Source organism: Miniopterus natalensis, chromosome 2, assembly GCF_054644295.1.
Source record: "Miniopterus natalensis isolate mMinNat1 chromosome 2, mMinNat1.hap1, whole genome shotgun sequence".
Lineage (NCBI taxonomy): Eukaryota > Metazoa > Chordata > Mammalia > Chiroptera > Miniopteridae > Miniopterus > Miniopterus natalensis.
In genome coordinates, this window is record NC_142082.1 from 104,656,566 (window position 1) to 104,670,859 (window position 14,294).

At 44.5% G+C, this 14,294-nt stretch overlaps 2 protein-coding genes across 3 annotated transcripts in view; one reads left to right on the forward strand and one right to left on the reverse strand.

Annotated features, from left to right (window-relative positions):
* WNT5B (Wnt family member 5B) overlaps window positions 1-14,294 on the reverse strand; it is a 118,338-nt gene that overhangs the window by 54,625 nt on the left and 49,419 nt on the right. The window contains exon 1 of one of the 2 annotated variants that reach the window (XM_016224882.2): window positions 700-3,971. The exons of the other annotated variant lie outside the window; for it this stretch is intronic. The gene's annotated coding sequence lies outside the window, so the exon portion shown is untranslated. Of the gene's footprint in view, window positions 1-699; window positions 3,972-14,294 lie in introns of those variants that run through there. 2 annotated transcript variants of the gene reach the window in all.
* Window positions 10,359-13,616, forward strand: FBXL14 (F-box and leucine rich repeat protein 14). Its single transcript, XM_016224892.2, has 2 exons — window positions 10,359-11,642; window positions 12,989-13,616. Exons 1-2 carry the CDS (start codon window positions 10,444-10,446, stop codon window positions 13,074-13,076), a joined length of 1,287 nt encoding a protein of 428 aa, XP_016080378.2. The 5' UTR covers window positions 10,359-10,443; the 3' UTR covers window positions 13,077-13,616.

The following is a 14,294-nucleotide window of genomic DNA, read 5'->3' on the forward strand; positions in this document are numbered from 1 at the left end:
GTCTGCAGAGTGGTCCTAGGTGGGCTGCCCCAGAATCCTGCCCACTATGCCAAGTAAACATCAATGTGAGAAAAGTCCAAACCTGTAGAGAATTTTTATGAGTTTATTTCAGCCAAACTGACGACATATGCCAGGGAGCAAGATCTCAAATGCTCCCTAAAGTTATGTTGTTAAAGGGGCAAAGCTCAATGGTTTAGAATGTGGTCTCTAGATGTAGATAGACCATGGAGTTCAAATTCCAGTTCAGCCAGATGTTTGTTCTTAAGTTCAAGTTACTTCTCTCTGTATGCCACAGTTTGCTCTTCTGTAAAATGGAGATAATACTGAAAACATCATGGGTTGTAGAGATTAGCTGTTGTGAAATATAGGCAAGTTCAAACATGTGAAGGCCTTGAAAGAATGTCTAATACACAGTAAATGCTCAATAAATATTAGCTATTTTCATTATGCTTGGGAACTGCACTAGGAGGTTACACACATTATATTCAATGCTCACAAAACTCCCAAGATATGAAAATCACTAGTTCCATTTGACGGACAAGAAGACTAAGGCTCCAACTAGTTAAATAATGTATCCAAGGTCACAGAGCTAATAAGTGATAGAGTCAAGATTTTTAACCCCATCAAAAAATAAAGAAAAAAAAGAACGAAAAAAGAGAGAGAGAAGATTTTTAACCCAGAATCTGTCTTGCTACAAACCTATGTTGTTTTCACTATATCATTGGGGGAAAAATTCAGTCTTCGTACCAGAGGAGCTTATGATCTAAAAGACAAAAGATGGGGGTGGGGGTGGTGGAGAAAACATAATGGTTTTTTTCCATGCTACTTTTACCAAAAAGGGAGAGACTTTAAGTATAATTTAACAAAAGTTTTAAGGCAGGAGAAAGAAAAGTGGGTAGTGGGAGGTTGTTCTAACCAGCGGTTCTCAGCGCTGTGGTCCCGGGTCAGCAGGTAAACCCCACTTGTTAGGAATAAATGCAAATTCTCAGGCCCAATCCCAGACCTTCTGACTGGGGAGCCTTCAAAGCTGTTCTGATGCGGACGCAAGTTTGAGAATCTCTGCTCTAAGAAAGGAAAGTGTGAGAGTTGGTAGTGAAAACACAGGTCAAAGGCAACAGGATGGATGTTTGCCTGACAGAAGAGTTTGGGACTATTTCTTGGTGACCGAACGGGACATACTCCTCTTTCTGACGCACAGAGGAGAAAATGAGGTGCAGAGAGGCACACTGCGGGCTCTCAGTGAGAGATGACTTTCTTGCACTCTTGCACTTTTGCTGTTTCCGCTCCTTTAACCTGCACATTTCTTGAAAACAGGAAATAATGTTTAAAAATGTTTAACTGTCAGGAAAATCTATATTTGTACAATTTTGGGGCACATCTGTGTGGAATTTTTTTCACAGTTCATTTATAAAAGAAAAACAAAAACGACATTTACTAGGTCCCTACTATGTGCCAGGTTCTACATTTGGACCTTCCTTTCTTGGGGATTTTTTCTCTCTCTGTGAATTCTCATAACAAAACTTAATTTGATTTTACAGATGAGGAAACTGAAGTTCAAAGAATTTAAGCCACTTTGCCATAAGTAATGAAATTTTAATGGGAGATCTAGGGTTCCAATGCACAACTTCAGATTCCAAATCTGTTGTAAATTCAGCTCACAATGCTGCCTTGGAAACAGAGGTGTGCTAAGGAGCCCTCATGTCACAGGCACTCAAGTGAGACACACATGGAAGCCACCCTTGCACCTGAGCCTTCCCAGGGGTGGCCCCCCTTCTCCATCCCTGCATGGATGTGTAACACCAAACTCTATTGTCAGAGCAAATGAGGGAAACAGACAATGTTTTAAAAGGTTTTTTGGGGTTTGTTTTTAAAGGCAGTCTTGGTTGTAAAAACAGTAGCAAAGTCCAAACCAGGAACTGAAATTTTCTTTCTTTAGATACTGAATTCCATTTCTAGATAAATAAGTCAGTTTTCTTATTCTTAAAAAAACAAAGCTAAGAATTTTTTGAAAAGGTGATTTTTAAAAAAAAGTTTAAAAATTGATTTTAGAGAGAGAGGAAGGGAGGGGAGAGAGAGAGAGAAATATCCACGTGAGAGCAAAACATTAATCTGCCATCTCTTGCACGCCCCTACCTGGGATGAAGCCCACAACCCAGGCATGTGCCCTGACAGGGAATTGAACTAGCAACCTTTCGGTACACAGGAGGATGCCCAACCAACTGAGCCACACCAGCCATGGCTGAAAAGGTGATTTTTAAAAATTAACATCACTGATTCCTCAATATGGGAGAACATAACAATGTGTGACAATGTATGGCTGCTATTACTGCATTCTTATTTTTTTCTAAACAAGGAAGGAAAAATTTCAGCCTGTTCTCTAAGTTTCAACCCTATGTAATGACCTTCCTCCCATCAACACTGATTCAAATTCTAGGTTCCCTTGTGGTGATCCTCTAAACCAGTGATTTTCAACCAGTGTGCTACAAAAGTTTTTAAATGTGCAATACATGACTATTTAGTTAGGAGCACTGACCTCTTTTCCCTTAGATTGTTGAATAAAAAAATGACAATTGCCCAACAACAGCTGTCAGTGTGAATGCCCTGTCTTGAACCATAAATATATAGGTCATATAACAGAGTTGCATCTTACTGGTCAGGTCCCGTAATAAGGTTGCATCTGATTGGTTAATTTTTGGTACCAGAAATCCTTATATACTACTATAGGCACCTGATTTTTTAAAAGTCACTTTGAAGCCAAAAGGGTAGGTGATTACTATTATTTTATTTTATTTTTTTGTAAATCAATCACAATTATACCTATTTTTTTGGTCATATCAGCAAAAAATACATATTTTGCTGTGCCACAGAATTTTAGTAATTAGTTTATGTGTGGCATGAGATGAAAAAGTTTTGAAAATCACCGCTCTAAACTGAAACATTTTCTTTCTATCACTCTGTGGGCACTACAACACTAACAAATAAGGTTACTATCAGGTGATGCTCTCTAGCTTATTTATTGCTAGGCCCTAAAACCTTAAAGGCAGAAACATCATCTTCAATATTTTTGTCTTTTTCACAACACAGAACAGTATTAAAAAAATTGTACTAATATTTCCCAAATGACTGAATGATTGAAAATCCACCTTTTTAAATGTTCAGGGCTGTGGAGATGGCTGCATTTACAAATGTTTTTTTGTTTTGTTTTGTTTTTAGGGTTATCAGAGCTACCTGTTTTGTAACAAGTACCTAAAATGCTTGTTAATATTAACAAATAATAGCTTATATTTGGGATTATTCTATGAAAGTATTTCTAATCCTTTGGTTGGATACCTGAAAATATGAAAAACAAAAACAAAACCCAAACATGTTAAAATTAACACTCAAAAGTTGCAAATTACAGCCCAGCTGGCATAGTTCAGTGGTTCAGCGTTGACCTATGAACCAGGAGGTCACAGTTCTATTCCCAGTGAGGAGGCAGCCGATCAATGACTTTCTCTCATTATTGGTGTTTCTCTCTCTCTCTCCCTCTCCCTCCTCTCTCTGAAATCAATAAAAATATATTTTTTAAAAAGTTGCAAATTACAAATTTCCCACCTCCAGAGTAAAAGGGGGGATGACTATTCATCTGGAGATGATTATTAATAGCACCCCCTTTCGCTCTCATGAGTTTTTCCAGTTTGGACAATAAAACATACAGTCATCCCAATGAGAAACTCTAGCTACTCAGATCTCAAGCCCTTATTTTAATTGTGATGGATAAAGTCCATGTTTACAGGATGTAGCAAACTAATAATTTGAGAAGAGAAGACAAATAGTTGGGGTTGTTTTTGTTGATATGAGAACAATTTTCACTTATTTTTCTTTTTTATTTACATCTTTATTTCAAAATGTTTGTTCTGTTTAAAGATTTTCATTTTAGCCCCAGCCAGTTTGGCTCAGTGGTTAGAGTGTCAGCCTGTGCACTGCACTGAAAGGTCTGGGGTTCGATTCTGGCCAAGGGCACGTACCTCGGTTGTGTCTCTCTCACATCGATGTTCCTCTCTCTCTCTCCCCCTACCTCCTCCTTCCACTCTCTCTGAAAAGCAATGGAAAAAATATCCTCAGATGAAGATTAAAAAATAAATTAATTAAGCTTTTCATTTAAAAAAGTGTTATTTATTTTTTAATTTTTCAATTACAGTTTACTTTCAGCATTATTTTGTATTGGTTTCAGGTGTACAGTATAGTGATTAGACAATCATATACTTTACAAAGTGTTCCCCCTGATATTTCCAGTACCCACCTGGCACCATGTACATAGCTATTACAATATTGTTGACTATATTCCCTATGCTATAAAATCTTTTCATTTTTAATTGTGGTAAAATACATATAACATAAAATTTACCATCTCAACCATTTTTTTTTTAATCCTCACCCGAGGACATGTTTTTACTGATTTTAGAGAGAAGGAGAGAAAGGGAGAGAGGGAGAGACATGGATGTGGGAGAGAAACATCGATCAGTTGCCTCCCCTACCTGCCCTGCCTGGGAATCGAACATGAGACCTTTCCGTGGATGGAACAATGCTCCAACCAACTGAGCCACACTGGCCAGGGCTCAACCATTTTTAAGCGTACAATTTCGTAGTGTTAAATATATTCAAAACAGGTCAGCAAAACCTTTTCATCTTGCAAAACTGAAACTCTATACCCAATAAACAGCAACTCCCCACTTTCCTTCCTTCAGCCCCTGGAGGCCACCATTCCACTTTCTGTTTCTATGAGAATAATTGCTATAGGCACGTCATGTAAGTGGAATCACACAGTACTTGTCTTTTTGTGTCTGGATTATTTCACTTAACACAATTTCTTCAAGGTTCACTCGTGCTGTAGCATGTGACAGGAGTTCCTTCCTTTTTTAATGCCGAATAGTACACCATTGGACAGGGTGGGCAAAAGTAGGTAAAATTATCAGCCATCATTACCTAAAAGATAAATCATAAGTAAGGATACGAAATAATAACAATAAGACAAATAATATAAATAAGTAATACAATAATTAATAAATAAATAATACAAAAATTAACTCTGGCTTTGGCCAGTTTGGCTCAGTGGTTAGAGTGTGGGCCCTCGGGTCAGGGTTTGATTCGAGTCAAGGGCATGTGCCTTGGTTGCAGCCTCGATCCCTGGGCCTGGTTGGGGGGGTGCGGGAGGCAACCAATTAATGTTTCTCTCTCACATCGCCATTTCTCTGCCTCTCCCCCTCCCTCCCTTCCACTCTCTCTAAAAATGAGAGTGAAGGTGAAATAAATAAATAAATAAAAATAAACTCCATTTTGTGTACCCACAACCGTAAACCTCCTTTTGCCGACCCCTGTATAGTCCACGTCTGTTTATCTGTTCATCCATCAGTGAACATGTGGGTCGCTTTCGCCTTCTGGCCACTGTGAACAGTACTTCTATGAACCTGGTGTACAAATATCTCTTCAAGATTCTGCTTTCATTTCTCTTGGGCATATACCCAGAAGTGGGATTACTAGACCACATGGTAGTTTTAATTTTTTCAGGAGCTGCCGCACTGTTTTTCACAGTGGCTGTACCATTTTACATTCCCACCTAACAGTGCACCCAGGTTCCAATTTCTCTACATCCTCGCCAGCCCTTTTTTCCTGTTTATTAATAGCAGCCATCAAAGCAGGTGTGAGGTGGTATCTTACTGTGGCTTTGATTTGCATCTCCGTAACAATTACTGATGTTGAGCATCTTTTCATTTGCTTATTGGGCATTTCTATATGTTCTTTGGAGAAATGACTATTCAAGTCCTTTGCCCATTTTTAAATTGGGTTATTTGTGAGGTTTTGTTGCTGCTTAAGTCTTCTATATGCAGTCAATGAATCAAGTCCTCACCCTCCCTTCTAATCTTCTCCAATCAAAAGACATCTGACCTGGCTGGATAGCTCAGACCACCACCCTACACCAAGGTTGTGGGTTTGATCCCCGGTCAGGGCACATACAAGAATCAACCAATGAATGCATAAATAAGTGGACCAACAAATAGATGTTTGTTTCTCTCTCTCTCTCCCTCCCTCCCTCCCTCTCATGAATAAAAGAGAGATGCCCCAAGATACTCTCCTGTTTAGAAATACTAAGAACACAGAGAATTTTGCTCTCAAGAAATCTTGAAGTTGAAAAGGCACCATATCATAAACCCCAGAACTCTCAGAGTTTTGATATGTATGAAGTCTTCCATAAAGGTATTATATTATTATTGCTTTCGTTCATTTTAGTTCCACAACACTTACAGATTATCTACTGTACCATGCATACTTTAGAGTTAATACAAAACACAGGAAGTATTTTAATTTCTTTGATCCAATACCCACCAGCTAGACTCTGGGCTACTATTTTTGGTCATACAACTGACCCTTAAACAACGTGGTTAGGAGCCGACTTCCAAGCAGTGGAAAACCCACTTAAGACTTTTGACTCACCCAAAACTTGACTATAATCCCTCAGTATCCACAGGGGTGGGGGCAGGGATTGGTTCCAGGACCCTGTGGATCCTCAGAGCTGAGGATGTTCAAGTCCCTCATATAAGATGCTGTAGAACGCACACAGTTGGCATTGTGTATTCCCAACTGCAGGCTGAAAACACTGTTCGGTCTATGGTTGGTTGAATGCCCAGATGCAAAACCCTGGGGGTCAGAAGGCTGACTATATATTCATTGTAAGAAATTCAAGGATATAAGGATCCCAGCAGTTCAAATCCGAGTTGGTCAAGGGTCAACTGTATATATTTTTGGTTTTTTTAAAAATATATCTTTATTGATTTCAGAGAGAGGAAGGGAGAGAGATAGAAACATCGATGAGAGAGTCATTGATCAGCTGCCTCCTGCATGCCCCCAACTGGGGAAGAAGCCCACAACCCAGGCATGTGCCCTGACTGGGAATCAAACTGGGATCTCCTGGATCGTAGGTTGATGCTCAACCACTGAGCCATGCCTGACTGGGCTGTATACATTTTTTAATGTGGAGTTTAAAAAGTTACAGATCTCTTTTGACCTTTTCTGCCAGACTGTCTCTCTCTGAATTAGGAAGTATACATCCTTAAGGAAGCCTGATGTTTGGATTGGGCCTCTCAGTTTTCCCAGGACCCGCCCAGGTGAAAAACACACTCTATCTGAAAATCTAGCTTCTTTAAAATTCTTGATAAAGTTATGAAGAGACTTCCTACACAGGCTATCATTTCTGCTTCTAAAGAGAAGTTCATATCTCATCCAGAAAATTTTTTATTCTGGTTTCAAGTTGTTGAATCATATACAAAAATCTCAACCTGTCCTTAAAATATGTACAGCTATCCACAGGACTTTCTACATTGGTGTACATCTTTTCCAGATCATCAAAGTCTCTGGTCCATAATACCATCTGTTTTTGTGTCCCAAATCTGAGCCTAAACCAAAACCCCCAAGAAGGCACTGCATGTGAAAATATTCTTAATCTCCAGTCAGCATTAGGAACAATGCATACTCCCAGAGTTGAGGAGACAGCAGGACTAACACAGAGGAAACTGACACCCAGGAAGAAGAGTCATTTCCTCAATAAAGTCACCAGGTCTCCAGACAGCATAGGGCTCATTTGATGCCACACTTCTTTTGCCCCCACCAATGTTCATTTTCTTAGATGCTTCCTGATATTTATTATCCTATTTATTGAATGTGAAAATAATCATACTGCTGAAAATTCTTGAAATATATGTTTGAATGCTTTAAATAAAAGGCTCTGTATTAATAAAATTCTAGAGTTCAACTCAAGAAAATTTTTGCTAGATCTAGGACCAGGTGGCCAACTTTTTTCTAGAGAAAGTGCTTCTAGGCACCTCTAAATGGCTCTTTAGACTTGAGAACAAGAGCCTGTCTAGAGGAGGAAAAATTGCTAAGCTCCTTCCCTTTAGGTCAGGCCCCTGTCTACAAATTCTCCCTCCCCTTCTCCCCTCCCCCTGGTGTGGTCTAGCACTTTGTTTTGTGTTCAGTAGCATTAACGTAGTTTGGATTAAGACCATGACATAAACACAAACATAGCTACATCTACACAACAACAAAAAAAGTGACTTTCATGTAGAGTTCAAGGTAAAAGTTTTAAGCAGAAGTGATTGAGACAACAATAAGCCTGATACACTCCAGGAAAAGAGCATTAGCCCAGGTATGCCCCAGAATTGTGACACTTAATGCCACAACACATCTGGAATCATCTGGACGACTAACATTACAGTTTATTTCAGAAAGTTACAAAAAGTCTATGGGCCTCACACCGTGTGGAATGTGGGTGAGGTAGCAAACTTGTGAGAATGTTTGCTTCTGCATTTCCTGATTTAGGAAGAGAGATGGGTGGGGGTCTAAAATGTCTTATGCCTGTTAGTGATTCTGTATGCACTTGGTCTAGTACCGGTTTCTTGGGAAAAAGAGAAGTGGTCAAAAGTTATTAATCTCATATGCTGAATATGGAACCCATTCAACATCTTGTTCAGGTCCTCAAAGGATCAATAAAACCATTTTCCTTTTTGAGAACTAAATCAGGTTGTTTTGTATCTTGGATCCATAAATTCATTAAATATACAGAGGGTCATTTTCTCTGATTCAAAAATTCTTGGTTTGGGGGTAGTTAAAATGAATCTCTAAAATCCTATCCTCTGTGTGGGCATTTAAGACCCAGGAGCCACATTTCAGAATAGAGCATTGACCTGGTTCCATAAAACACAGTTTATAAACCAACAGACATTTGCCGAAGCACCTTAACCAAGTCCAATAGCCATTCTAGTTTATAAAGAAGTAAATCTGTGTTAGCACATACAAATATATTGACTATCAGCATAATTGGGCCATACGGTTTATATATAGTTTAAGAGGCTGATGAGAAAGAAAAGATCATAAAACAAGGTTGCTTCCTTCCGAGCACAAAGCAGGCTGAGTGCGCGCCCGGGCAGCTCTCCAACAGTTCAGTTCGGCGAGTGCAGAAGTGTGGGGACGTTGTGATGGATGAAGTACTAAGGGAGACGCACTCACAGCGGCGTCTGCAAACACCCAAAACCTGCTAGAAGGGAGTAGTAATAAATAATCTTAGAATTAGGACTGGAGAGGGTCAGTGTTAGGCTAAGGTACGCATAAATACAGCTGAGTTTCTCCATAATTTAGGGCAAAGACTGGAGAGAAAGGAATCGTAAACTACCCCACTGGGGAGAACTGAGAGTGTGATAACAGAGATGTGTTAAGGGGCATTAGGGACAGTAAAAAAAAAAAGGAAGGAGAGCCGGGGTGATGATCATTGAGTACTACTACTGGAGGAGGGTCTTGCAGGGATAATAAAGGGAGAAGGGTGTGAAGTAAGGGTCAGGAATCGTCGGGGGAAGCTATGGGAAAAGACTGTGCAGACGTCAGCAGCGAAGAAAAAAGAAGGCGCGGGGCTGGGGCGTGGCCCGGAGAGGGAATGGCTCAACAGCCGGCGACGGGGTGGAAAGGAGACGGGTGGGGAAGAGCTCCGCGGCCGGCCGCTCTGAGGCGGTGCCTACAGGGTTAAAACCCCGGGCGGCGAGCAGAGGCAGAACTCGGTTTCCAGGGAAACGGCTCCGACAGTTCCGGCAGCGCGGGCTCGTACCACTGCGCCGCGCGCGCGGGGGGAGCGCGAGGGGAGGAGGGCCGAGCGCAGGAGCGGCGGAGCCGAGGGTACGTCCCGGACGCTACCAAGCGCGCGGCCCGCCCGCTGGCCCCGGGGTCTGCGCCGAGCCGCGCTCCGGCCGCCCAGCCGCCGCGTCTTCCGTGCCGAGCCGGCAGCTCCCAACTGCCCGCGGACGGCGGGGGGGGAGGAACGTGCGCCCGGTGGCCCGGAGTGGCCTCCTGGTCCCCCCGCCTGGGCGGCGGAGTGCGGGCGGCCCGGGCTGGGAGGTTTGAAAAGCGGGCGAGAGACAAAGGCAGCAGGAAGCCTCCACGGCGCCCGGAGACCGTGCGCGCAGCCCCCGGGGCCCTTCGCGGCCCGCCGGCCCGGAGCGGCGGCAGTGGTGGCGGTGGCAGTGGCAGTGGCAGTGGCAGTGGCAGGAGGCGGAGGATGCGGCAGGGGGCGTGGGAGCGGAGGCGGCGCGGGCGGAGCGGCGCGGCCCGAGCGCGGCGTGGTTAGACCCCAGGCGGCGGCGCGGCGGCGGCGGCCCGGCCGGCTCGGGAGTGAGTGAGGGGCGCCCCGCCCGGGATGTGAGGACCGAGCGGAGCCCGGGGCGGGGGGAGGGAAGGGAAGGGAGGCGAAGCCGGCAGGAAGGAAGGAAGGACGGACGGACCAGGAGGAGGAGCGGCAGCGGAGGCCGGAGCCGGAAGGCGGGGAGGGGCCGTCCGTTGGGCCCCAGGCAGCGGCGGCGGCGGCGGTCAGGGCGAACCGCGCTCGTCGCCTCCTCCCCCCGGCTCCGCGGAGGGGGGAGGAGGAAGATGGAGACCCACATCTCGTGCTTGTTCCCCGAGCTGCTGGCCATGATCTTCGGGTACCTGGACGTCCGGGACAAGGGGCGCGCGGCGCAGGTGTGCACGGCCTGGCGGGACGCCGCCTACCACAAGTCGGTGTGGCGGGGGGTGGAGGCCAAGCTGCACCTGCGCCGGGCCAACCCGTCGCTGTTCCCCAGCCTGCAGGCCCGGGGCATCCGCCGGGTGCAGATCCTGAGCCTCCGCCGCAGCCTCAGCTACGTGATCCAGGGCATGGCCAACATCGAGAGCCTCAACCTGAGCGGCTGCTACAATCTCACCGACAACGGACTGGGCCACGCGTTTGTGCAGGAGATCAGCTCCCTCCGCGCCCTCAACCTGAGCCTCTGCAAGCAGATCACCGACAGCAGCCTGGGCCGCATAGCCCAGTACCTCAAGGGCCTGGAGGTGCTGGAGCTGGGGGGCTGCAGCAACATCACCAACACCGGCCTCCTGCTCATCGCCTGGGGCCTGCAGCGCCTCAAGAGCCTTAATCTCCGCAGCTGCCGCCACCTCTCCGATGTGGGCATCGGGCACCTGGCCGGCATGACGCGTAGCGCGGCGGAGGGCTGCCTGGGCCTGGAGCAGCTCACACTGCAGGACTGCCAGAAGCTCACTGATCTTTCTCTAAAGCACATCTCCCGGGGGCTGACGGGTCTGAGGCTCCTCAACCTCAGCTTCTGCGGAGGCATCTCCGACGCGGGCCTCCTGCACCTGTCGCACATGGGCAGTCTTCGCAGCCTTAACCTGCGCTCCTGCGACAACATCAGTGACACGGGCATCATGCATCTGGCCATGGGCAGCCTGCGCCTCTCTGGGCTGGATGTGTCGTTCTGTGACAAGGTGGGGGACCAGAGTCTGGCTTACATAGCGCAGGGGCTGGACGGCCTCAAGTCTCTCTCCCTCTGCTCCTGCCACATCAGCGATGATGGCATCAACCGCATGGTGCGGCAGATGCACGGGCTGCGCACGCTCAACATTGGGCAGTGTGTGCGCATCACCGACAAGGGCCTGGAGCTGATTGCTGAGCACCTGAGCCAGCTCACTGGCATAGACCTGTATGGCTGTACTCGAATCACCAAGCGCGGCCTGGAGCGCATCACACAGCTGCCCTGCCTCAAGGTACTCAACCTGGGACTCTGGCAGATGACGGACAGTGAGAAGGTCAGGTGAGGGCGGCAGCACCAACTCCCCCCGTCCTGCCCTGTTCATCCTCCTGTCACCACCACCCTCCCTCCCCTCTCACTCCACATGCACACTTATCTCTAGATCACTGCAGTGGATGAGATGGGACAGTGACACGAAGCCTCAGGCTCATTTTCTCCTCCCTCCTTCGGCACCCCTGCCCACCACATGCCCATTCATTGCTTCTGGGGTTCTGCTACCCCTACCGTACTCCCCCCTCTCTTTTTCCCTGAGGATGGTGAGAGGGACTCAGCTACTTACCCATCCACTTCTCTCTACTGGGGAATGGAGGGGCCGATTGAGCTACTGTATCCCCACTGCGTTGCATTTCAGAATGGGGGTGGGGGTGGGGAGTAACTAGTCCTTGACCCTGGGGAGTTGAGGAAAATGTCTGCCTTCACTTAAGCTTTCATTTGAATACTGTGATCTGGTTTTTATTTTGAAATGTATGAAAGCAAACCCAACTACAACGGCCTTTTCACCCTTCTTCCACTTTGTAACTAATCCCAGTCTCTTCTCATCATTTCTCTTTTTACAGTACTCTGCTATTCATGCTCATTTCATTTTTTTATTGTCTTTTTCTTTTTTGAAGAGATTTGAAATCATGGTCCTTTTTTTTCTGCTGAATATATTCTATATATTATATATATATATAAATTTTATATATATATATATGTCTGGCTACCTCGTTTTAGTTTACCTTTTTCTCTGAAGCCCTGGAATTCTACAAGAGAGATATTTTCAGACTAAAACATTTTTGTGCCTAGACTGGAAAGATGCCCATTGGGTTTGTACGTCTTTTTTGTTTTGGCTTCTTCCCCAACCCTGTCCATCCAGTATGTCCCCCTTCCACATTTTGGCTATAATTATTTTCCTCCTTGTCCATTGGGATTTGAGGGCCCAACGATGTTCCTAAGTCTTGACTTAATTTATAGCACAAATGTGTGGGAGAAATGAGAGTTGAACTGTTTTGTTTGCTTGAGATGCAGATTGTCTTGAAAATTATTATATATGCAAATTATGCCCTACCCTCACCCTCTTCCAAGTTTCCTCACAAAAAAGGTCACACAGTGAGGCTTCCTGTTGGAAGCAGAGGAGCAGAGTGGGCCTACAGAGCCCCTGGGGCTGTAATGTGAAGGGGAGGAGACTGAAATTCATGTCTTATCTCTGTTCTGTTAATAAAATGGGAGTTTGTGGGTTTTAAAAAATTCTGTTTCTAAATGGAGGAGTAGATGACTTTATTTTGGTGGGGGTTGGGACTTGTGGCTTTAAAAAATCGCTTTTCAGTAGGATGTATATTTTTGTTGGATTTGTTTGTTTGTTTTTTTAGAGTCCTCCACAGCAACATTCGAGACCATGGAGTTAAAGAAACCCAGAGACCTTTATCAATTAATTGTACTGTTTGTGAATTTGTATAAATAATAACAAAGATCCTCTTAAAACGTTTATATTCTTACAGTAAAAGGTTAAACTGATATTTATATAATAAAAGAGGAAATATGAAGTATGTTTTTGAAAAAAAACACAAAAAAAACTTGTATCTGTGAATTATTTGGAAGGCAGCGTGTGTTTGGGTACATGCCAAAGTCGGAGGTGCTGTTTGTGTGCTTTCAAGTAAAAGGAAAGAAGACATAGACCTCGGTGCATCCTATGTGCTATGAGTAAGCTCATGGTTAAAAATTTATTCTGTATAAGGTTTACTACTGACATCTAAATGTTTTGTTTCTAGAAATATGGTTAGATTGGAGATTTATATAATATTTGGTTTTCAACTGTCAACAAAATGGAAATTTAAAGAAATTGAACAAAATGAACCTTTTTAAAAAATCAGATTTTAAGAGTCACAGTTTCCTCAGGGTAGCCAATTTTTCTTTGGGTGGAAATGGCATATAGGGGTACTGTTGAGAAAACAGGTCATGAGATATAGAAGTGGGGGAGAAAGATGGGTTTCTTTACACTTTGAGTGGGTGTGGGGAGGATGTGAAATGGTGAAGGCTGGAGGGAACTGAAGCCATTGTTCAGAAAAGTTAAAAGAGGGCTGTCCTTGCTTCCTTGCTTGCTAGCCCAGTCATGCATACTGAATCTCTCAGTGTGAGTGAGGGTCCTAGTGGAGAGGAGGAGGGCAGTTCCACCCCTCTTTAACATTCTCCTCCAGGCCTGGCTGTATTTGAGCACTTTGCTGGGGGATGGGGAGGTTTGCCAGGAGTTCTTGCACATTTGCATGTTAAGCACTTTCAACACGGAGGGTGAGGGTTCTTAGACTGTATTTAGGGGCACATAAATGAAAACCAACAATCTAGCAAAGCGGTCCCTTTGATAGACAATAATCTGACACCCTGTGGTTGGGTGAAGTAATTCATATTCCTGGGTTCACATGGGTCTTTCATAGTAATTTCTGAAGTTTTTTTTTTATTGTTTTTTTTTTTTTTAATGAAAAGTACTGATCCCAGCAACAGCTGATGAGTAGTATAAAACTTTCCTGGATAAGCACCTCTTTCCAGGAAGAGAGCTAGAACCCAGGTTTCTCTTGGATAAGACTGTTTTGTATAATGTCCAAGATTTCTGCTTGAGCATATCACAAAAGCTGCATTGTTCCTTTTTGGAGAGCCATCATAATCGGGTCTAATTGAGCCTGA

Bases quoted from the DNA above. Each gene is read 5' to 3' on its own strand.
- FBXL14 (XM_016224892.2), top strand. From the start codon at position 10,444: ATGGAGACCCACATCTCGTGCTTGTTCCCCGAGCTGCTGGCCATGATC. The intron at 11,643-12,988 runs GTGAGGGCGGCA...TTGTTTTTTTAG, and splicing joins ACGGACAGTGAGAAGGTCAG to AGTCCTCCACAGCAACATTC.